This window comes from Euphorbia lathyris, chromosome 4, assembly GCF_963576675.1.
Source record: "Euphorbia lathyris chromosome 4, ddEupLath1.1, whole genome shotgun sequence".
In the NCBI taxonomy this organism is placed as follows: Eukaryota; Viridiplantae; Streptophyta; class Magnoliopsida; order Malpighiales; family Euphorbiaceae; genus Euphorbia; species Euphorbia lathyris.
Genome location: NC_088913.1, coordinates 73,631,453 through 73,655,000, shown reverse-complemented (window position 1 = coordinate 73,655,000; position 23,548 = coordinate 73,631,453). Strand labels below are relative to the sequence as shown.

The following is a 23,548-nucleotide window of genomic DNA, read 5'->3' as shown; positions in this document are numbered from 1 at the left end:
CTTCCTCTTCCTCCTTTCTTTTCTTCTTCTTCTTCTTCTTCTTCTTCTTCTTCTTCTTCTTCTTCTTCTTCTTCTTCTTCTTCTCTTCTCCTCTTCTTCCCTTTTTCTTCTTTTTTTCTTCTTCTAATTTTTCTTAAATTCTGAAATTTCCAGAATTCTAGAAATTTTAAAACGTCTGGAAATTCCAGACGTTCTTCAACGTCTGGAAATTCCAGACGTTCTTCAACGTCTAGAACCAGACGTGATGAACGTTTGGAACTTCCAGACATTCTTCAACGTCTGGAAAATCCAGACGTGATGAACATCTGGATTTCAGACGTCTTCAATTTCTGGGAATTTCCAGAATTCTAGAAATTTTAGAATTTAGAAAAATTCAGAATTTAAAAAAATAGAAGAAGAAGAAAAAAAAAGGAAGAAGAAGAAGAGAAGAGAGGAGGAAGAAGAAGAAGAAGAAGAAGAAAAAAAAAGGAAGAAGAAGAGAAGAGAGGAGGAAGAAGAAGAAGAAAAGAAAGGAGGAGAAGGAGGAGGAATGAAGAACCATAGAAGAAGGAGAGAGAAGGAAGAGAGGGAAAAAAATATAAAAAAATTAAAAAAAAATCGTTTTCCCCATAATACCACTGTGCCACGTGTGTTTGCAAAAAAAAAAAACCCATAAGTACCACATCGCAAATCGGCCAAATCACGTGGTACTTTTTGTGTAATTAACCCTAGTTTTAATCATACTATATCTTATTAAAATAAATGATTTAAATAAACAATTTATTCATTAATATTTATATCCTAAAACAATTGTCTATAGGACATAAACCCTAACAAGTCCTTGTCAGGAACCCGTTTTGGTCCACCCGGCTTCTCCGAACGCACACCGAACGGAACCATAAGCTAACCCACAAAGTCCAACTCCTCCCCACACCTATGCCTAGCCTTAAAACTCTCTTTAACCACAAAGTAGTGGGGTGATGTGATATGGAAGTTGAGGAAAGTTACGAGGAAGTTAGTAGTGGTTAGTGGAGGTTAGGGAAGTTAATGTGGTGTCAAATTATGGTGAAAATATGAGAGAAATTTAAGGGTTAATGGGTGAAATATTTACCTCAAATGTCACTACAAAATGCTAATCTTTCATAAAAAAATCATCAATTCAACACATCAAACTCCCCCTCCTAATTTCCAATGTTTAGTTATTAAGTTCTTCATTTTGTTCTTCCTAGTTCTTGTTTCTAATTCCTTCTTTTAGCTTACTTTAGATTCAATTCAAGTTTCAATAGCTTATTCTCAAGTTCTTTCCATTCAATTTAGCATTCCTAAGTCTAAAGTTTTCAATTCATTAGCTAGAATCACTTTCTAAATTAATTTTTTCAGATTCACCAAGTTATTTTCCAAGCCCAATCTTATCTATTTAGAATCCATTTTTCTTTTCGATTCCTTCTACATATTTGTTCCTGACTTCCTTAAGTTAAATTTAGCATTTTGATTCGCTCAATTACGTGTTCAGAAACTCAATTTACAAGCCAATCTTTGCACCCTAAATCGTTTTAGACATTCTGTTTTCAGCTTTTAGCATAATTCGTCCAGTGATTTTCCAAGCCCGTTTTCGTTTACTTAAATTCTGTTTTATCCTTTGATCCCTTCTACACATTTGTTCATGACTTCCTGAAGTTCAATTTAGCATTTTACCAATCTCGATTCCGTATTCGTAAGCACTCATACGGTCCCTCCGAAGTTGAAGGTCAAATCTGCCCCATAATTGCCTACTACAAGTTAGAAATATTCTAGATCAATTCCGCATCTTGCCAACCGACCGCGGTGCTCTGAGGACTTCAAGCTGACACGAAAATTCAACGTCTAGCCGAGATAGCTATTGTGGCTCCGAATTTGTTATTGAATTTCAATTTTTATTGTTATTGCATTTCAATTATGTATTGATTTGTTTTTTAATTCAATTGATTTACCTATATGTTTAGTCTAGAAATATTTCAATTCTAATCAATTTCATTCTTTTACTTTGAACACATGTATTCATACATATCAATAAAATACCATTTTTTTTCAAATCTCGTGTCAATATCGCACTTTTAATTTCTTTATTTTACCCGTCTTTAATGTACTCGCATTGGCTTAAATAAAATTAATTTATCTAGTAAAGTTTTATAACGACGCTAGAGATCCAAGATGAACTTTTTCAATCCTTGCGTCCCTCGCCAATCGCCTCGTTTAGTTTTCAAGTTTTGACGCGCAAATCTATAAACTTAAGCCATTTTTATTTGAGAAATAATTTCTCTGGCACGTCCGAACCCTAATCACACGTGACAAGGTTAAAAATTAGTATATTCACAAAATATCGCTAACAATTTATAAAAGAAAATGTAGTTCTATAGTTTTTCCATTTATTTGCATGGCAACCGAAGCATTTGGGATTTCACTTGTTATCCATGGTTAAATCCAATAACATAAAAGGTCACAACACCTTGAAAACTGTAATTTAAAATTGAAAAATGTTCTTGAAACGCATCGAAGCACAACAAATTAAAGTACATTAATCCTAGTCAAATCAATTTTCTTTTCAGACATCCGTCCCTTCTATTCAATATTTCCAAAATTATGGGATTGGGATTGAAAACTGGCAGCAGCTGAAGCTGAAGCTGAAGCTGAATCCATCAAGCCAAACAATTGCAGGTTGTTGACATGTTGAGCAATGTTAATACCCCCATAATTATTCTGATGCAGCCCTAATGCCAAAGAAACCTCATTCCTCCCACTAATTCCACCTTCTTGGTAATTCTCGAAAGATACTAAATTTGTGTCTTCCTGTCTCTGTCTCTGTCCAGACATATCATCAATTAGTTCGTGTCTTGAACGTTTTGTTTTGATATTGTCTGGCTTGTTGTTGTGTTGGTAGAAATCACATGGATTAATAATGTTGGTGTTGTGATTCATGACTGCCTCTAATGGGACTTGATGAGGTTGCTGTGATGAAAGCTTGTACACTTCTTCCACCATTGGCTTCCAAAGCCTCACTCTTGCATTGATAAACCAATTTGATACCTATATCATCAAACAAAGTTTTCACTGCAATTAGGAAAAAGGAGATGCGGAGAAATTGAAATGTAACTCATTTTAACCAAGTTCAAAGATCCGTACTATAAACAAGTTCAGGAGTCAACAAGTGACTTTAAACATATTCATGTGACCAATAGATCATTTTAAACAAATTTAGAGGATTAGCATGACAATCTGTAGTTCAGATATGCTTTATTTGTCTATTTTTTTTTTGCATAAATTTACTAGAATAATTTTATTAAAATAAAACATAAAACTCAATATTTTTATTAAATGAAAATGAAGTTCATTGATTGTATGAAAGTCACCAAACTTTAATGACATTGGTTACATCATACCTGTGTCCTTGAAAGACCAGTGTGTTGAGCTAGAATTTGCTTTTCCGAGTCTGAAGGGTAGCTGCAACAATAATACATACATCAAAATGACTTGTTATATCTGTTGAATATTAGGCTGAAAGCATATGATCCGATCACTTACGGATGAAGAAAATGTTCGAATAACCATGTTTTAAGAAGAGCAACAGCATGATCTGGCAATCCCCTTTGTGATCTCCAAACAGGATGTTGAAGAAAACTGAAACCCTGTGTTTGATTTTCACATGTTTCATCTGCTGCTGCAAAGAATCTTGGATTCTTTTTAACTTGTTCATCATTCAGAGGGAAGTGAATTTGATTGAGAAGTGCATTTTTCAAGCAACTGAAATTCTTTGAAACTGTTTTAATGGCGTAACATATGTATGGAGCTGCATTTCCTAGCCCAGCTACTGTTTCAAATGATGCAACTACTGTCTGCATTTGCTGGCAATATAGTTTGTATTTCTTGTATACCTACAATTCAAAGAAGAAGTGCATTTTTAGGTCTCAATTTCAAATTCTTAAACAACAATTTATGACCAAATATTCGTTGTTTCCATTAAGTACTCTAGATAATCTCCATTGAAGCATTTTGTCCCGATAAAAATAATGCTCGTGATAGTGCTATGTAAGCTAAGGTAGAATCAGATACAGTTTATCTGATTTTAAAATTTTAAAGAATTATCAGACTTCTTTATATCATAGAGATTCTTACCCAAAAGCATTACAGAGAAAAGTGTTGTTTTTGGAACCACTTGCAACAAGAAATTGGATAAAGATTAATGAGATTAATTTTAAAATTACATTGTCCAATCTATTCACATTGTGGAGATTCCCACTGAACCGTGTTGGTTTTGGAATGACTTTCAACAAGGAACTCGGATAATCTTTGTCCGACTTTCTTGCAACATGAAGTCTGATAATCTTTGTTCAGACTTTCTTATTGGATGTCGGACAAAACCATAACCCGAGCATTATTGCTCGCGTTACATACAATGTGAAGAAGTTGGTCAAAACCATAACCCAAGCATTTTACAATGCGAAGAAATCGGTTTCTCCAACTTTCTTGCAATAAGAAGCCGGACAAATCTTTGTCCGGCTTCCTTATTAGATGCGGGACAAAAGCCTAATCCGAGCATTATTACTAGGATTACATATAATGTGAAGAAGTTGGATAAACTTTGCAGTTTTAAAATCAAATAATCTTTATCCGGTTTCATCTAACTATCAGGGTTTCATCTAACTATCAGGAGCATTACTTCTAATTGGAGAATCAACTTAAAATAATTCTCCAATAGAGGACTATCCATAGCATTACTCCATTGTTTCCAATTTTTTTATTTTACTATTCGCATGTCAAGGATTGTATGATTGAAATTTTTTGTTCTAAGCTTCTAATATTAGGGCTTTTATCCGGACCACGCTATATTATGTTTATGAGACCATTCAGATTATATCTTTCCATGCAATTTCTGTTTGATGCTAATAAAAATAGCAAATGAAGTGCAGTGTTGGTTAATCAGAGGCTAATTTGATGAAAAATAGAAAATGACCAGTAAAGGATAAGATGGCCAGAATGTAGCAGAAAAGGAAAGCAAAAGAGAACAAAATAGAAACAGTAAAATGATACAGAATGACAAGACAAGTCATCTTTAAGCAATAATGAATATATGGTGAATTAATCATACAGATACAGCTAGTCCCGAGACAGCTGACAACAAGTAACAATCAAATCATGAGTGAGACTCAATTGGAAGAAGAAAAACACTAACATCTATGACTATGACTACTTTATCGGTTTTCTATGAGATTCAATTCATCAAAGGTTTCTAAATTGCACATTTCAAATTCATTATGTCCTATTCAGCATTTTACCTTTTACAGGTATAAGATTCACCTTTGATTTTACTACTCTATGCATAAAGTTGGAATTATTATTCCTTCTCAATAAACATTTCACATGCAACACTTGATTAATTAGTTTGCTATAAAATTTGTTATTAACTCAAATTAATCTTGTTGCACATTAAATTATGTTAGCTTATATCATGAGTTGAAATAATAAACAAAACTGAATATTTAAAAGCTGGTACATAATTTTCTTGTCTACTTCTCATGGTTTCTCGAGTTGGCGTAAAAAACACTATAATAGGAAATGACTAGTCATCTGGAACTTATTACTTTAGTAATGCCCTTACTGCATGGGGTATTGACGGTGTATTATTGGTGTCAATACTCTATGGGCAATCCATTGTTTAGAACAATTAGACTTAATTGCCTTTAGGGACGAGCTCGGTCAATAAGTAGGTGCTTCGCCTATCCGTTTGTTCCCGAGTTCAAACATGGGAGAGGGGCTCGGGAGTTTTCCGTGGGGACACGGGCAATGTAATAAAAAATAGACTTAAGATTATGGATTAAATTTTTTTTAAGTCTTTCTAAAATAAGAGTAATTTAGCTTTAACCATTCAATTTTATCATGAATTTAAAACTAATTAATAACTTTTTAATCCTAGTGAAAACACCAAGTGACAACAAGTTGGTTATGCATAATAAACAATTGAATATCAATAATTCAATATATATAGTTGAAACTATTGTGCCGATTTAACGAAATATAAATAAACGAGAATTGAAAACACAGATTTACGTGGTTCACCAACATTGTATTGGCTAGTCCACGGGCAGAAGAAGAATAGCTTTTATTAGGAGGCGGAAAATCAGATTGCAAATTAGGTTTACACAATAGAGTATTTATAATACTCAATTTAACCTAATCCGACTTGAAACTCACGATGTCCCACGATATCGCTTCCAAGTAGAAAACCGAAAGCCAATACTAATCCGAATAGGAAACAAAATATACTGTCGGACCGGGGGCGACTCCACCCCCGGACCCAAGCCGGGGGCGCACGCCTACATGGACCCCGACTCGCTGACCGGGCAACGAGATCCCGTTACTTCCTGACATAGTATGTTATAATGATTCAAGGCATTACAACAAAAACAAACATAAAAGAGAAATACTGAAGGTTAATATTCAATTTGTTCATCCTAATTAATGACTAATTACCAACATTCAGAATTGTGGACAATGAGAATGTATATAATCAAAATTATTATGATTGAATAATCATTTTCTTAGCAGCCAAACAGTAGAGAAAGAAACATAAATATATTCGTACCTCATCCAGCAAGAACATAAGCTTAGAATCCTTAAACTGAAGCTTAACTCGGTCACTGAAAGCAAAACTTTCCCTGATAACATCACATTCAGTCAAAACATCCAGCAAGTCAGAGTTTACAGAACCATAAAGATCATCCAGAACTTGCTGAGCAGGTTTCAAGAATCTAGAGTTCTTCAAAATAGAAGCATAGCCAGTGAAAGGGCCAAGAGGAACCGAGCTAATTACACCATTGTTGTGCTTCAAGAAATCTCCAAGAACAGTGACAGCATTGTTGTATCTTTGGCTATCATCAAGTAATTGAAATGAGAGAGATAAAGATAAACCCTGCTGCAGAGGATCAGGAGGAGAGGAATTATTGTTATTCATCATGAGGATTTGTTGTGGTTGAGTTTGAGAAGTGTTAACTCTGAGCTTGTTTCTTCTGTTTTGTTGTGGGACATGAAAAGGATCAAAGTTTTGGGCCATATTTGAATAGATACTTCAAAGCTTTTTGGAATATTTTAGAGAGATAGAGATTTGAAAGGAGGAAGAGGATGATGATTGATGGATGCGCAGAAAAGGTTTATCATATATATAAAATATTTAGGCTTAGTAGGTAACTTCTCAATTTGTTCAAAAATGTTGATTATCCCTTTAAACTCTCAAAACTTCCTAATAGTACTATCAACTTGCATAAAATGTTAGTAAAATGTAATCAATTGATCACTTGATTGCAAAAAAAAGTAAGTTAAATGTAAAAGATGTATTACACGAGTCTTAAAAAAAGTAAAACGATCAAGATTAGAGTATGCGGTTCTAATATTAGAGAAAACAAGTTTTATAGTTGAACAAGTAATAACTTCTTTTTTAATCTATTTTTGAATTATGTAATAACATTGTAAGATGCGTTAAATACATATTCCGCATTTAACTTACTTTTTTCCAATCAAGTGATCGATTGATTACATTTTACGCAAGTTCAGAAAACTAATGAACATTTTATACAAGTTGAGGACACTTTAAAAGTTTAGGGTACCAATCAAGTTCTTTGGACAAATTCTTAAGCCAAATATTTACTAATTTTTGTGGCTTGTTTGTTGCTAGTGAGGTGAAAATGTGGAAGATAAGGGGAAAATACTTCAAAAATTAAATCCACGAATCAAATAAAATTTTATCCTTGAAGTTTATATAAATAAAAAGCTTATAATAAATTTGGAACATCCATTCTTACAAGTCATTTTTGCACCATAAAGCATTTGTCCAGCTTTTAGATATTTTGTCCACTTATTTGGTTTTTACGTTTTTGAACCTAGTTCTTGACATCTTAAACTTTATTTTAGCATTTCATTGTTTTATTCTGTGCTCGAAAATTCATGTACGAGTCGTCCAAAGTTCGACACAATTTAACCTTCAAATAAAAAATCCACAGATGAAGTTAATCCCGCTCTTTACCGTCCGCTCGAAGTGCTCGCAATGTTCGCAAATCCAAAGCCGGTGTAACTAAACGCCTCCTCGAGATAGTTAAATGTGGTTCTGAGTTTGTCGTTTTAATTTCTAATTTCACTTCCTTTATTGTAATTATTGCAATACAATTTCTACTCATTATTGATTTGTTTACATTTAGTTTTTCAATTGATTTAGCTATATTTTAATATAAAAATTATTTCAATTGTACTTTGAATATCTGTATTCACATACCTTTTTACATCATTAAAGTATACCATTTTTTTTATATCAAATCTTGTGTCAATCTTGTCCTTTTATTTCCTTTACTTACTCGCAATAACTTAAGATTATTTTAGCAAATGTTTTTATCACAGCGCTAGGAATCCAAGAGAGATTTTTTCAATCTTTGCGTCTATCAACGATCGTTTCGATTAGATTTCAAGTTTTGTCTCGCAAACTCCATAAACTTAACCCACATTATTTGAGAATTAATTTCTCTACATCCGCACCCAAATCATATGTGACAAGGTTGCAATTAGCATTATTACAAAAAAATCACTAATGATTTTTGGCATGCCTAGTGCGACCTAAAACATTTTTCACACCAATTTTTATTTTTGACACTTTGTCCCTTTCTCTATCACCAAAATTGAGACCATTTGTTTTTATCATTAAGCTACTAAAAGTTGCATCTAACTTACCTGAAACCATATTTTTATTTTTTCTTATACGGTACATAATTTTTATTTTCACACTATGAGAACCGAACTTTAGCAATTTAGCCCGCTAAAACATCTTTGATCTTTAGGCTAGCAATAAATTTAGCTGCCAACATTTGTGTCTAGGCTTGCTTTATTTGTTGGGTGCATTTTGATTGTGTTGCTGTTTATTTTATGGGCTTAATACATCATTTACTTTCTGAATTTGTCCAAAAAATTTGATTGATCTCTAAGCTTTTAAACTGTCCCAACAGCCCCCTCAACTTGCGTAGAATGTTATCAATTAATTACTCAGTTGTAAAAAAAGTAAGTTACATACAAAAGATGTGTTGCACGCGTCTTGAAAAAGTAAAATGACAAAGATTGGGGATATCCAGTTTCAATATTAGATGAGAAAACAAGTTTAAGTAAAAACTTTTTTTTTGCAACCGAATAATTAATTGATAACATTTTATGCAAGTTAAGGGGGCTATGTGGACATTTTAAGCAAGTTGAGAGGTTATCGGAATATTTAAAAGTTCATTGGGACCAATTAAGCTTTTTGAACAAGAGGCATAATGATGTATTAAGCCTATTTGAAACTAAAGAAAGAGTGAAAAATCTGTGACAAAATTAAACAAATTTGAAAGAATCAAGATACACTCAAGGTCATAATTACAAAACCTTGTAACCTAATCAACATGAACATCAATTATCCCTGCTCTTTCTTTTCCTCTCAATTAAACTGGTGTTTAGAAACCAGATGATACTGATATTTTTTTACTAATTCTCATCAACTATAAAACCTGAATCCAACAACACTATCTCTCAGGGAATGAAGTATATAACATAAGCTGCAAAAGGGTATTTCTTCCTGTCACTAAAAAATGAAACTTTCCTCAAAAGCTCTACCATTTTCCTCTCCGAATTCTTCGGATAAAGAAAGAGCTTTCCTTTCTTAATTAGAACAACATGGTCTCTTGTTCATGTTACCGGACGAATTCCCGACGTTAATAGTAGTTCCTTGAAGAAGTCCAGTAGTGTTAGCAGCTTCCTGTGCAGCCAATGCTTTCTTGCTGATAATGTGATAGATATCCAACAGAATTGACTGGAACGCGCTTTCGACATTCAACGCCTGTAATGCTGATGTTTCGAGGAACGAAAGACCTTCCTTTTCGGCTAACATTTGTGCATCTTCGGGTGATACTGCTCTCAGATGATTCAGATCAGATTTGTTACCAGCTAACATTATGACAATGTTGGAATCAGCATGATCCCTGAGCTCGCGGAGCCATCTCGTAACGTTGTCAAATGTTTGCCTCTTTGTAATGTCATAAACCAAGAGTGCACCAACTGCACCTCTGTAGTATGCACTAGTTATAGCTCTATACCTTTCTTGACCTGCTGTGTCCCATATCTGTGCTTTAACTGTTTTCCCTTCTACCTGCATTTCACAATTCATCCAAACCAATCAAACACTACTGATCATATTGTTTTTTTAATCAATCATGTTTGTGACTAACAAGAGAATGTCTGATTCTAGATATGTAATCATAAATTGGGGGGAAATGTTAGTAAAGCTCAATGACTTCAAATTTTGGGTATGTATTTTGAGTTGTTCAATTTGTTTTTCTTATATTATATTCTAATATAACAGGTTTATTTTTATGTTTAACTCTTTTGAAGCTTGATGAATGTATATATTACAACACCTAATTTTAACGGATATGGATACCTATGAAACATGTGGAACGATAATGAGGTTTAGAATGTGTACCCTTCAATGAGACGAGATGGATAATTCAAATAATAAACGCATAAAGATAAGGGTAAATGTATGCCACTATATGCATATATACTAGCCGATTGTCATCTCTAAATATTTCAAACATTTTATCATTGTCTGCATCCTAACAAAAGTTGTGAATACAATTGCTTGTCAATCTCTAATACAACAACACAATTTAGAGAGACAATTAACTTGACATGACCGATTGACACAATTGTCGTAACACCCATGATGCATGGAAAATCTTCATGATATGCGTTTTAGATGTGGGAAACTAATGCAAAACGTTTCCGATTAAAATTCTGAAAATTCAAATTTTCTATTTTGCAATTCCAAAAAATTAAAAATTCCTATTTGACGCATAATTCATTTCTCGTATCCTTCCATTTTAAAAACTTACCTATATTTCTTTCTCCTATAAATCATATCTCTTGAATTTCGATTGAGCATGAATTTTCTTCATCTTGTTCTTCCTTCTTGTTTTTTTAAATATATTATTATATTTTTAATATTTATAAATATGCCTTTATATTTGTAATATTTATAATTTTTCCCCATATTTCGGATTCGTGTTTTCTAGAAATGACCAAGTGTCACGTTTTCATGCAAAACGATCAAGTCAAGGCGACTCATTTTAACATCCTTATAAGAAATTTCCTTTCTTGACAGTGTGCAAACAATTTTTCTGCAAATACCTTTCCTCTCTCAAACAATGAAATAACAATCAATTGAATGATTGATCATATATATAATGTGAAAGTAATGCAGTGAAAAATTAGGAAGAGAATGATAAAACAAAGAATAAAAACCTGAAGAGTTCTGGTAGCAAACTCAACACCAATGGTAGACTTAGATTCCAAGCAAAATTCATTACGAGTAAACCTGGAAAGAATGTTGGATTTACCAACACCTGAATCTCCAATTAATACAATCTTGAATAGATAATCATATTCATGATCCACTTTGTACGCCATTTCTCACTCTTCTTCTTCTTCTTCTATCTTTCACCCTTCAAAACCTATATCAGATCCATCAAAAATCATCAAAGATGAAGAAAGATAATATTAATTTTTTTAAGAAAACAAAAGAGACAGAGAGAAGAGAAAGTTACCATTAAAAAAAACAAGTTTTGAATTTTTCTTGAATGTTTTTGGTGAAGGAGAAGGTTGTGGAAAGAAGAGAGAAGAAAGAGGCGTTTCCTGAGAAATAGAGGATGGAGAAGAAATTTAAAAATAAAAAAACAGATTAACGGATTAAAAGCCTTTTAACACGGCTTTTTTTCAATTTAAATTTGAATTTTTAAATTAATCTTACTATAATGTTTTCGTAAAATAGACATGTAATAAAATGTATTCAATTTTGAAAATTTTCACAAATTGAAAAAAATTATGAAGTTTTTTGATTCTATATATCATCAATTTTTTTTTTTTTTTTTGGAAAGAATGAATTGAAAATATCGGAAATGAATGGTGGGTGGACATGCCCACTTACCAAAATCAAAACTTGAACTAACAACCTTTGCTAATGAATGAGCTGCTAGGTTCGCTGACCTTCTAACAAATGAGATCGAAAACTAAGTTCACATCTCTTAATAACAAACAACTATCCTGTATAACATCAGATAAATATGAAAGATTGAAATTTTGATGTTTTATCGCTTGAATTACTTCGTAACAATCCGATTGGATTTCCACATAGGATAAATTAAGAGATTTAATCCAACTGAGGGCTTCCTTAACTGCTACAGTCTCTGCTAGTGTCGGGTTGATCGTGTTTGGAAATCCTATCTTTCGTGCCCAAAGACACCGGCCTCTGTGATCGCGTATCAGCATGCCTGCTAAACTGTATTTCTCCACTTCCCCCGGACCGTCATCGACATCGCCACTCACCATGTCGACATCAACATTGCAGATTAACATTCCTTGGCGTGGAATTCACCATTTTGTCTGGCCTTCGATCGCTTCCTTCTACTGTCCCTCTCTCGCACGATTAACCGATTTCCAGTTCTGAAACTCGGTGTTAGCTGCTGACAGCACCCGTTCCGCAATGCTGAACTTTTTCTCCCAAACAGTGTGGTTCCGGTTTTTCCACAGTATTTTCCTTTTTATTTATATTTTTATTTTTTGTCTAATCTATTCTATACATATTTCGATGCTAGCTAGAGTGGCATCAGATCATTCTCCTATCTTTTAGATACTGACTGTGTTCATGTTTACAAGTAATGTCCTTTCTGTTTTGAGAAGATGTCAGTCTGTTTGGGGTTCGGCTATAAGAGAACAATTAAACGTCTATGGCAAGGCTAAATAATGTGGAATCTCTCTCAAACATTGGAATAAAACATGTTTTGGTTATGTTGCCTAATCTATTCTATACATATTTTGGTGCTAGCTAGAGTGGCATCATATCATACTCCTATCTTTTAGATACTGATTGTGTTCATGTTTACAAGTAATGTCCTTTCCGTTTTGAGAAGATGTCAGTCTGTTTGGGGTTCTGCTATAAGAGAACAATTGAGCGTTTATGAGAAGCTGAAATAATGTGGAATCTCTCTCAAACATTGGAATAAAACATGTTTTGGTTATGTTGCGTCAAAATTAAAACAACTTAATAATGAGATGCTTGATACTGAGATAGGTGTAATGTCAGATGCTAATGTTATGGAAAGAGATCATATTGAAAAAGAGATTGTTCGTTTACAAGAGGTAACTTGTTGGTTTTAAATTTTGTTCTGAGTTATACATTAATGTGAAAGTGTACGTTCTGATTGCTTGCACCCCATTTGATCTAAGGCAACGTCCTTACTATTGGTCTTGTGGCTATACCTAATCTACTCCCCATACCCTTTGAGGATCGACAATGACCTGACCTTTCATCGGGAATCCTATAAATTTTCCACAAGTAGAAAAAATATGGTATTCCCTCGCTTTTATTCAGGGTGGGATAAATTGGTGGAGCATCTAGAACTGACATATGAGGATGTTTGGATGGCGGTTGGTATTCAGAACTTTATTCACTTCACACGGCGTGAGGTTGAACCCTGTGTCACCGTTCTTGAAGGCGCTCTGAACTATTGGTCGCCAGTTTGCAGGGTAAATTTCACTCATGGTGTACGAACTTTACTCTAAATCACACTTTGGTGTACAGACTTCAATTTGTCACACTAATATATACGTACTTAGAGGTGACCTCCCACTATGGTATATGGCCAGTTAAAATGACCGGTCAACGCTCAGTCAACTCGCCACCTCAATTGTGACCGATCAAAAAGTAAAAAAAAATTCAACCACTAATATAAAATTACTATTATACCCTCTTCTTCTTTCTTCTTCCTTTCCCTTCACCATCTCCTCTCACTTTCTCTCACTAACTCTCTCCATCTTATTTCTCTCACTATGATTTCAAAACTTCATAAAAAAATACAGACTAGATTTAAATCTCACTACTAAAATCAATTTTTACACTTATCTAATAAAGTTTAACACAATAATTTCAACTTCTAACACCATCTTCATCATTAATCAAAACCCAGATGCCCAAAGACTGGATTTTTCATTTTTCAACTCAATAACAAAAAAAAGCTCAAACATTTCAAAAATGGCAGATCATAGTTGAATCTCACTAGGAAAATCAAATCAATTTTTACACTTCCGTTAACAAATTCCATATCCTAAAAACCCCTAATTTCCAATTTTTTATACACAAATTTGTTTCTCTCCAAATTTGTTTCAGATTTCTACCAATTCCTTCCTCTTCTTCTTCTTCTTCTTCATCGCTTCTTTAAAATCCAATTTCGATTCTTCCCCAAATCCTTCACTTTACCTGCTTCCTATATTTTCCACCTTTCCTGCTCCATATATTTTTTATCTTCCCCAAATCCAACTTTGGTTATTGATGAACAGTACTACAAATAAGCAGCAGAAATTCGACCACCCAGCAAACGATGGCGTCATTTTTGGATTGCTTTATTCCACTGTTACCCTCCATCTCTGAGTTTATTTTCTGAAGAAAAGTTATTTGTGGCTTCTTAGAGATCGATGTAGGAGAAAATAGAGACAAAAAAGAAGATATTAGATATCTGAGATAATCTTACATGGATATGTGATGCTCGTAAAATATATAGCATTTAATAAGACAAGTGTATCCTATCGCAACAAGTAATATTGTGCTAAGCACGAGATCGAACCACAAAGACTATCTGTTATAATTAGTAAATCTACCTAGAGTGATCTAATTGTTTAGAGGGTTGAAAGATAGTTTGGGTTTTGTTTAATTAACTAATTGAATTAAATGAATTGAAATAACAAACTAAAGTGAACAATTAATAGGGTAGAAGGTGGATTAACGGATGACACAATCTAGGATGAGGAATCCTTTGATTAAATCCTATGTATGGGTTTAGGGAGCTCAGATTTATGTTTTACCAGTGATTAACAGTAATTGCCCTAATAAGAAAGACAAATATGATCAAGATTCATCTAACCTATTCACATGCATTCGGGTGACGGCTTGATTAGGCATATACCCTAGGTCATGCAAAGCATTAGGTTCTTTGGAAACTAAGGCTAAAGCCGTAGCCCAACCACGAAGCTGCACTCCTAGTGGTCTCTAGCGAGGTCAGATTTACACAGATTCAGCATAGATAATTCCATGGTCAGGTTCTTATCTATCTATAATCCTATCTTTGTCAGGTTTATAGCCATTAGGCATAATATATACATAAAGCAGGCTAGTTGATCGTCATCGAGTCTCATTCTAGCAATAATCCTATTCATGACAATTTCAAGGCATTAAGCATGCATAAACTGATCAATCAAAGGCCATAGATCCCTAATCATACATATTCATACAATCAATTTCATCCCCATCCCCAAATTGGATGGAGATCAGTTCATAGACAAACCAATCATAGCAATAGGACAATAGGAATAATGGAAAAAGCTTCAATTAAATATAAAAGTAAAAGATAAGAGGGAGAGATAGAAATCCAAAACCCGTTTGTCGATTCCGATTACAAAAATAGAAGATTAGGAGCTTCTCCCATCAATTGTTCTTCAATAAGAAAAGACAAAACAGAAATAAACCTAATTTAGAAAGCAGGAAAATAAAACTAAACAAAACTATAAATCTACATTGTGGAGGCTGAATTATTAAAAACCTCATCTCCCCGAAGAACTGACATTAGCTCGCTATTTATAGACATAGCGAGGAAACCCTAGGTCTCCGGAGGGTACAACGGTCATTTCCCACATTTAAAAGGGGTTTTTAGGCATAAAGATTCGAGATTCTAGCAAGGGAGAGGTGTTTTTTGCGTCTCTCCCGCCTCGTCTCGTCGAGACATAGGCTGTCTCGTCGAGACAGCCAATGTCTCGATGAGACAGAGCCTGTCTCGGCGAGACGCCTTTGTGTCTCGACGAGACAGGCTCCTAATTGGGGCAGAAAGTCCGGTTTTCTTCGTTTTGGTCCCTGGGCTTCCGAAATTTGCTCTAATGGTCCCTGATAAATCCCAAAAGTGCTCCGACAGTCCCTGAATAATCCAGAAATGCTCCAATAGGCTTGGGTCTGGTTCGGGAATGATCAAATAGGCCTAAAAACACCTGAAAACACAAAAAATGCCATAAATACTGGAAATTACTAATTTTAACTAAAAACTAAGAAAACGATATTAAAATTAAAAGGAAATAAAGCAAAATCGAACTAAAATGATCCTAAAAACTCTATACAAATGGGAGCTATCAATATGGGCTTGTAGGTATTAATTAGAGAAAGAGATTTTTATGAAAATAATAGTGAAAATGGTTACTGAATTAGAGAGAGAAAGAGTTAGAGAGAGAAAGGAGTTAGAGAGGAAGAAGAGTTAGAGAGTGAAAGGAGCCATGGAAGAGAGAGATGAAGAAATGAGTATTTTTATTTTTTTTATTGGGATAAAGGGTATTTTGATAATTGCATATGAGATGTATCTAATTAAAGTTGAAAAAAGGTGAGGTGCGCGTTGACCGGTCATTTTAACCGGCCATATACCATAGTGGAAGGTCACCCCTAAGTACGTATATATTAGTGTGACAAATTGAAGTCTGTACACCAAAGTGTGATTTAGGATAAAGTTTGTACACCATGAGTGAAATTTACCCCCGGTTTGCAATTACTCATCCTTTCACTAGGCCTAATTTCCATTACTCTATGGTATGTAGTTGCTTTGACGAGACTATTCATCTTTGGGGAAAAGATCCTTAGCTATGTTGGGACTGATGCTTCCTTGAAGTTAAGGCCATATGGTAGAAAAAGACTGGCACGTATGTCCAAATGATTAAGAAAAATCTAGATAAGGACGTGTTAACATATGAAGACCACATGCAAATTCTGTGGATGCTTTTAATAACTACATCTTTAAGCCATTCGGGTTTAGGCCTACTGTAGAGATAGTTATGATTGCGAACGCCTTGGCTTCAAGACATCAGTTAGCACCATGTACTATGCTGTTGGCATCTAATTTCCATCGTTTGTCAATCACTAGTGAGAGAGACCGTTCGTAAGCCTAGAGGCGGTTTGTGGTTACAACTTTGGATCTTTGCATATTTTTCACACTTGATCACTGATTCACTTGGAGGGACATATATTTACCTATGTGGTATGCAAAATTTTGTCATATCATTTGGTAACATTTTCACCTTCAAGTATTTCCATAAGTGATATTTAATCCATTTTGGATGAAAAACTAATCGAATTGTTAATTTTTTTTTGCCAAATGACGCAATTTTTGATACGTGATATATACAAGCGACAAATTGATTTAATATTTTACCAAATAAATTTAATATGTAGATAAATAAGGAATTAATAAAATATTTTTTTGTTTATCATGTATTGAAATATATTTTAAATTTTTTTACCTAATTTTTTTTTATTAAAGGGGCCTTTATTTTTTATCCCGTCTAGGGCCCATAAATTATCAGGACTGGCCCTGCCCGGGACGGCCCGAGCCCCCCCCCCCCCCCCCCCCCCCCCCCCCAACAGGCTCCACCCTTGAGTATGGGTCATTTTTCCCCTTTCAGCCCCATAATATTAGTTTATAGAGACTCTATTTAGTATTATTTTAATGTTTAAAGGTATGTGACATGGTAAAAGATGCATGCTCCTATTTAAGAGGTCTTAGGTCCAACTCTTTATCGAAATAGAGAGAAATTATAATTTGTTAAGGACTGAATTGTAATTTGAGAGGACTAGTTATGTAATTTTGGTGATTATGAATTTGTGGAATAAAGGAATGACATAAAAAAAACAAAAAACAAAAGTCTCTCACTTGTGAACTCTATGCACTCAACTTTTTATTTCTTTGACATATATTAAAACATTACAATAAGCCTTTATTTACCGACATACAAAAAAATCTACTATCACATCTTCCAAGACCTTTTAATAATCACAATTTTGCAACATACTATCCACACATTCATCTTCATACTCTCCAACTATATTTTTTTTTAACTTTTTAGACTTAAGGACAAGAGTACTTAAATATCTAATTAAATCCTACATATCATGCGCATATTTATTTATTTTAATTTTTTTAATAATAATAAAATTAAGTTTATTATTTTAACATGTCCCCCAAACTTAATTTTTCGTGACTCTCAATTGAGCTCTCAAGTGACTGAACACATCGTATTTTGACGTTTTCGTAAAAATATCTGCAATCTGATCTTCCGTCTTCACGTACTTCAGTGTCACCTCTTTTTCCTCAATGCACTCCCGAATAAAATGATACCTCTTGTCAATGTGTTTACTCCGGTCATGAAACACTGGATTTTTAGCTAATGCCAGTGCAGATTTATTATCGATAACAATCTACGACGGATCATTTTGAGTCATCTGAAATTCTTCTAGCAATTTTCGGAACCAAATCGCATGATACACACATGAGATTGCAGCAACATATTGAGCTTCGTAGGTTGACAACGTCACAATCGCCTACTTCTTCGAACTCCACGTAAATGCAGTATCACCTAGAAAAAATACAAAACCAGTTGTACTTTTTCGGTCATCCTTGTCACTGGCCTAATCACTATCACAGAATCCAACTAATTTGAAATCATCAGTTTCACTAATCCCAAATTAGTTGTACCTTTCATGTAACAGAGAATTCTTTTTGCTGCGTTCTAATATGACACAATCGGAGCTTCTTTGTATCGACTTACTAAACCGACTGCAGAGAGAATATACGGTCTCGTACATGTCAAGTATTTGAGACTTCCAACCAAGCTTGAGAATAATGTCGGGTTGACTCTTGTTGGTCCCGTGAAACGTGACAAAGTTAGTTCCAAGGGGGGTTAGGAACTATTTAAAAATTTTCACGTAGGGCTGACTTATATTTTAAACTTAGACTTTTATTAAGTCTTTTAGCACAACAATGCTGAGTACGGTTAGAGGCAGATTTAGTCAACTACTGACTAAAACTGTTTCTACCGTGAGTCAGGAGATAGCACTTAAGTCTATTCCTGAACTCAACTCTCAGATCACTCAACTCAGCGTATGTTCGTTAACGTTTTACTAGGCAGTACTTAGCAAGCAATATATATATAAAGGAGTAAAGGGTTAGAAATATGTTACTCAACATACTTATCCTGGTTTGGTCTCCTTGCCTACGTCCAGTCCCCGGAATCCTTCCGAGCTTTTTGAATCCTCTACTGAGCTCTTTAAATGTAGAGCACAAACCGTTTACAAATAGCTACTGAGTATACAAGAGTACATTCCTCTATTCTTCTACTCAATACTATAACTACTGCTGAGTGCTATAACCAAGCAACTCAGCTTCTCATTTCTATTCTTCTAGAAATGATAAAGTGTTTGTTCTAACAGAAGCTAAGAACACTTTAGATGAATTGAATCACTCTAGACTTTTACACAAAGATATGAATTGGTGTAAGAATTTGCTTTGCTTTTCAAGACAGAACTTCGAGTTGGTATTTGGTCAGCGTTTCGACTTGATGAAGATCTGCGTCGAATGAAGCATTTGAGAGGCCTATTTATAGTGACATCTGAGGTACCGGTCATTTCGAATTTCAAAATAACGTTTGGAGGGAAACGACTTCCTGTCGTTTTCATCTGGTCAGTGCTCAGCGTCTTCGGCCAATAAGAATGTTGCATCTTCTATCTTCGTCAGGGTTCAGTTGCTTTTGCTCAGGCTGGTCAGAGTGTCTCCACATTTTAGGAAACGTCTTCCAGACTGTTTTCTGCTTCGTCTGAACATTTCCTTAAGTGGAAATACTTTGTCTCTATGTTGTCCAGGCCAGCTGGTGACCTGACTTCCTTGTCGCTTGACTCAGCAGCTTCGTCTTGAAGCTTTTTAGAAGGCTTCTGGATCCTTCTCTCTGCTGAGCCATGTTTTGTTCTGCTTGGGCCGTGTGGCTTTCAACTGTTGACTTGGGCTTGACTTTCTCTTGTGGTCTTTTGGGCCATACACTTTTAATGTCTTGATTCTTATAAATCCAATTAACTCAACATTGAACAAACACATTAGTATTAATAAATCAAAGCATTTAAATTTAATGTGTTGGAATATTTTATCATGGGTAATTAACTATACTTTAAATAATTTTGTCAAATCAAAATCATGTGGAAAGGTGTTTCAACAAACTCCCCCATTTTGATGTTGGCAAAAATATTCAATTAGGAACTCAGTGTTGAGCTCCCCCATGATAGTTGACCATTTCTTAAGTTCTGAAAATTCTCTCCCATAAGGGTTGAACCACTGACTTAGTTTTACTTTAAACATTTTAAGGTTTAATCAAGCAAGTCTAAGGTCAGAGTCAGAAGTAGGTCAGTACTTAGAACATTTTATCTTTACTCAGTTTTGATACTTGTTGAATGAAAAAGTGAAGTTCAGTTATCAGAGTAGAACTCAACTGAGTAAGTTCGTGGATGCTGAGTAGTGTTACTCAGTGGCTAATTACTTGTGTAAATTTTATGTTCATAAGTTTAATTAATTTAGTTCAATGAGTTTTAAGAATGTAGACATTTGAGAATAGTCAGCAAGAGTTCAACACAGCAGATAGAGTAATTAATATAAGACAGTATGATAATGTACTCAAGTTATGTGGAAAGATACGTTTTTATATAATTCAGATCAACAAGGAAACATATCAACAACAATCACAAAAACAAGCAAGTTAAAAAGATCTATCTATTTGTATCGACTTGGACTTGTTTGGACTTTCTAGGTTGCTGACTAGACTGTGGGGTTCCTTGTTGCTGAGTTTGTGAGCTTGGGGCAGCAGAAGTAGATACAGGTTGTTTCTGTTGAGTTCTTTCTGGAATTTGCTTATCTTTATTTTTCTCCCCCTTTTTGCCAGCATCACTAGGCTGAGGGGTAGAAGCATAAAATTGCCCCGTTTGAACAGCACGAGTCAGTCTGGATGAGAATTGTTGAAGTTGACTCGTACTTTCCTTCAGACCTTTGAATACTTGCAGACCACCTTCCATGTTTGCCGCTGGAATCTTTATGGTGGCACTGATAATACTGAGTATGAACTCAAGTGACTTACCAAGCCAAGTGATAGTGTCAGTCAGTTTGGCATAAGATTGATGATGCATCTTGAGCATGGAAGTGTCATAAATATGGCGATACGAAGTTTGGTGCTTGACATGGTGATATGTAGATTTAGCATAGTTGAAGATGTCATTGGTCTTAGCTTGGCCAGTTTCCATCTCTTCCCTAGTTAGGCTCAAGAGTCGCACAGCCTCAGTGACTTGCTCAATAGTGCACTGAGAGGAAGAGGAGACTAACTCTTGAGCTTTGATAAGCTCAGTGTTCAGCTGCTAATAGTGCTGAGTGACTTCAGTAGAAGTGGCGACCGTTGAGTTCACAGCAGCAATGGTGTTTATTTTTCCTTCTATGGAATCCATATGATGAATCATGTGCATGTGAAGGTCAGCCATCTTTACATGAAATTCCTGCTTAGGCTGCTGAGAGACCAAGGAGGTCAGAACATTCATAAGCTTTTGAAGACCTTTAAGTTCGGTCAGAAGTTGCGTGACGTTTGTTAGTTGAGTTGGCTCAGCAGAAGCGGATTCAGCAGCACTGGCTTGAGACTTATTTATGTCATTGATGAGAGCAGAGGCGGAAAAAAGAATTCTTCTCCCTGATTCAGTTGCATCCAAAAATCTTAAGGGATCTACCTCATCAGTATGAAGTGGAGTCTCAGAGGCCAGATCCTTGTTAATAGCAGAAATGGAATTTGAGGTTGCTGGATAGGAGTTGAATTGTTAATGCGCGCTTGACCAAAGTTGGAAGTTTGAGCAGCGGGAGCGACATTCTCAGTGGTGGTTCCGTCAGTGGCAACTGACTCATTTACTAACTGCTCTAAGTTGGAGTTGATTGATCAGTAGTAGTATCCATATGCTCAGTGTCAACCTGGAGTTGAGCAGATACTTGTGGTTGTATTTGCTCAAGGTTGTCTTGAACAGGTGGGTTTTCAATTTCTTGCTCGTTGAGTTGAGCAGCAGAAGCATCAAACACTTGCTCAGTAGAGGGATCTTTGGGAGCAGCGGTGTCGGCAGATAGGTTGCCTATGTTGGGTTCAAATATGGCGTGTTCCTGAGAGCCAGAAACAAAGGCTTGTTTTTCGGATCCCAATTGTTGAGTAAGTTCAAGTGGACTTGTGCAAAAATTGAAGTTCAAATTCGTTAAGTCAACAATGGGGTCTCGGGCAGGAGAGTCATCCAGTATATCGAAGACTTTGGGTCTGGATGATGTACGCTTGTATCTCTTTTCCCTACTTCCCTGGTGGTGCTTGGATTTCTTAGAGGGGCCAGCGGGGATCGGTTCAGTGGCAGGAAGGGAAGCATCCGGCTGAACGTTTTCATTGAGTTCAGTATGCTTCTCATAAACTATCTCAGCTTCCTTCTTAGTGGACTGAGCTTCTGGTTCATCAGCCTACACTCCAGCAGCTAAGTCTTCCTGCTCAGGAGCTCTTATCCCCTCATCGTCAATCTGCTTCTCAGTAGAGATTGATTTTTCATGTTGCTCAGTGTTGGAGGGAATAGAGGAGGCAGCTGGTGTTCCTTGCTGACTAGCAGAGGTAGAAACACCTCGTGCCTAGAGAAAGAAGGCATCTTTAGGAACTATAAAACCCTGATGAAGTGGAGCGGGCCTTAAACTATTTGGAGAAAGCGGACCCGAAACTGAGATTTTGAAGATAAAACGGGTTGTTGGAATTTAGCGATTTTGGACCCTAATTTTGTTGGATTCAGCCATGGTGGACGTGTTTTTTAGCCATCCGAGGTCGTTTAGGGCCTCAAATCGGCCTTTTTGTGTTTTAGCGCACTTTTCTTATTTTTGTTGTTTTCCTTTTCCTTTTAGGTTTCGGATTAGGTTTTTATTTTGTCAGCCTATATAAAGGCTCGACCTCCACCTTATGTAAGGCGGTTATTGATTAATAAGAATTTCAGAGTTTATTCTCTTTCTTCCAATTTTCGTTAGTCATGCGCGATTCAATGATAGTTGACGGTTTTAAGCTTTGTTCGTGCGCGAGCAAGTGTTTAGAACGAAAGTCTGTTTATTTCCGCTGCATCAAACCCAGAGGAGTTGCATCTTGCATTCCGAGTTTAAAGATTGTCCTCCTTCTCAGCGGCTCTTCACCCACTTCATCAGCTTCATCAGTGTCAGGGGCTGATCTCTTCAATGGCAACTCAGCAGTTTTTGTCTTGGGCTGAGTAGAAGATACCCTGAATTTCTTTCCCACTGACTTGGGTACTGACGTGGTCGGCTCAACAACCTTTCTCTTCTTGCCCTTGCTGGGTAGGTCAGTTTTAGCATCTTGGACTGCCTTACCCTTCTTGGTTTTAGGCTTGAAGGGCAAACTATGTGTTAGCCTGTTCAGAATCACCGAAGTGATTTCAGTCTCTATTTCCTTCTTCTCCTTGGCCAAGCCGACCTTGTGATCTTTGAGGATGGTAGTGACAAGGGATCCCATCCTGAGTATCCCGGTGCTTCTTAGAAATGCCTCGATTAGGAAGACAGGCATGTTCAGTGGCTTGGTCTCC

The 23,548-nt window shown here is 35.5% G+C and overlaps 2 protein-coding genes across 2 annotated transcripts; both read right to left on the bottom strand.

Moving 5' to 3' along the window:
* Positions 1–2,432: 2,432 nt before the first annotated feature.
* Positions 2,433–7,122, bottom strand: LOC136227641 (BEL1-like homeodomain protein 9). Its single transcript, XM_066016355.1, has 4 exons — positions 6,596–7,122; positions 3,538–3,887; positions 3,396–3,456; positions 2,433–3,042 (listed from the first exon to the last, which is right to left on the bottom strand). The coding sequence occupies exons 1-4, from the start codon at positions 7,061–7,063 to the stop codon at positions 2,578–2,580; spliced, it is 1,344 nt and encodes a 447-aa protein (XP_065872427.1). The 5' UTR covers positions 7,064–7,122; the 3' UTR covers positions 2,433–2,577.
* A 2,319-nt stretch (positions 7,123–9,441) lies between these two features.
* Positions 9,442–11,484, bottom strand: LOC136226569 (ras-related protein Rab2BV-like). Its single transcript, XM_066015134.1, has 2 exons — positions 11,320–11,484; positions 9,442–10,165 (listed from the first exon to the last, which is right to left on the bottom strand). The coding sequence occupies exons 1-2, from the start codon at positions 11,482–11,484 to the stop codon at positions 9,680–9,682; spliced, it is 651 nt and encodes a 216-aa protein (XP_065871206.1). The 3' UTR covers positions 9,442–9,679.
* Between the last annotated feature and the right edge of the window lie 12,064 nt (positions 11,485–23,548).

Bases quoted from the DNA above. Each gene is read 5' to 3' on its own strand.
- LOC136226569 (XM_066015134.1), bottom strand. From the start codon at position 11,484: ATGGCGTACAAAGTGGATCATGAATATGATTATCTATTCAAGATTGTA. The intron at 10,166-11,319 runs GTTTTTATTCTT...TGTGAAATGCAG, and splicing joins TTGCTACCAGAACTCTTCAG to GTAGAAGGGAAAACAGTTAA.
- LOC136227641 (XM_066016355.1), bottom strand. From the start codon at position 7,063: ATGGCCCAAAACTTTGATCCTTTTCATGTCCCACAACAAAACAGAAGA. The intron at 3,888-6,595 runs GTACGAATATAT...TTTGAATTGTAG, and splicing joins TTATGTTCTTGCTGGATGAG to GTATACAAGAAATACAAACT. The intron at 3,457-3,537 runs GTAAGTGATCGG...TTATTGTTGCAG, and splicing joins TTCGAACATTTTCTTCATCC to CTACCCTTCAGACTCGGAAA.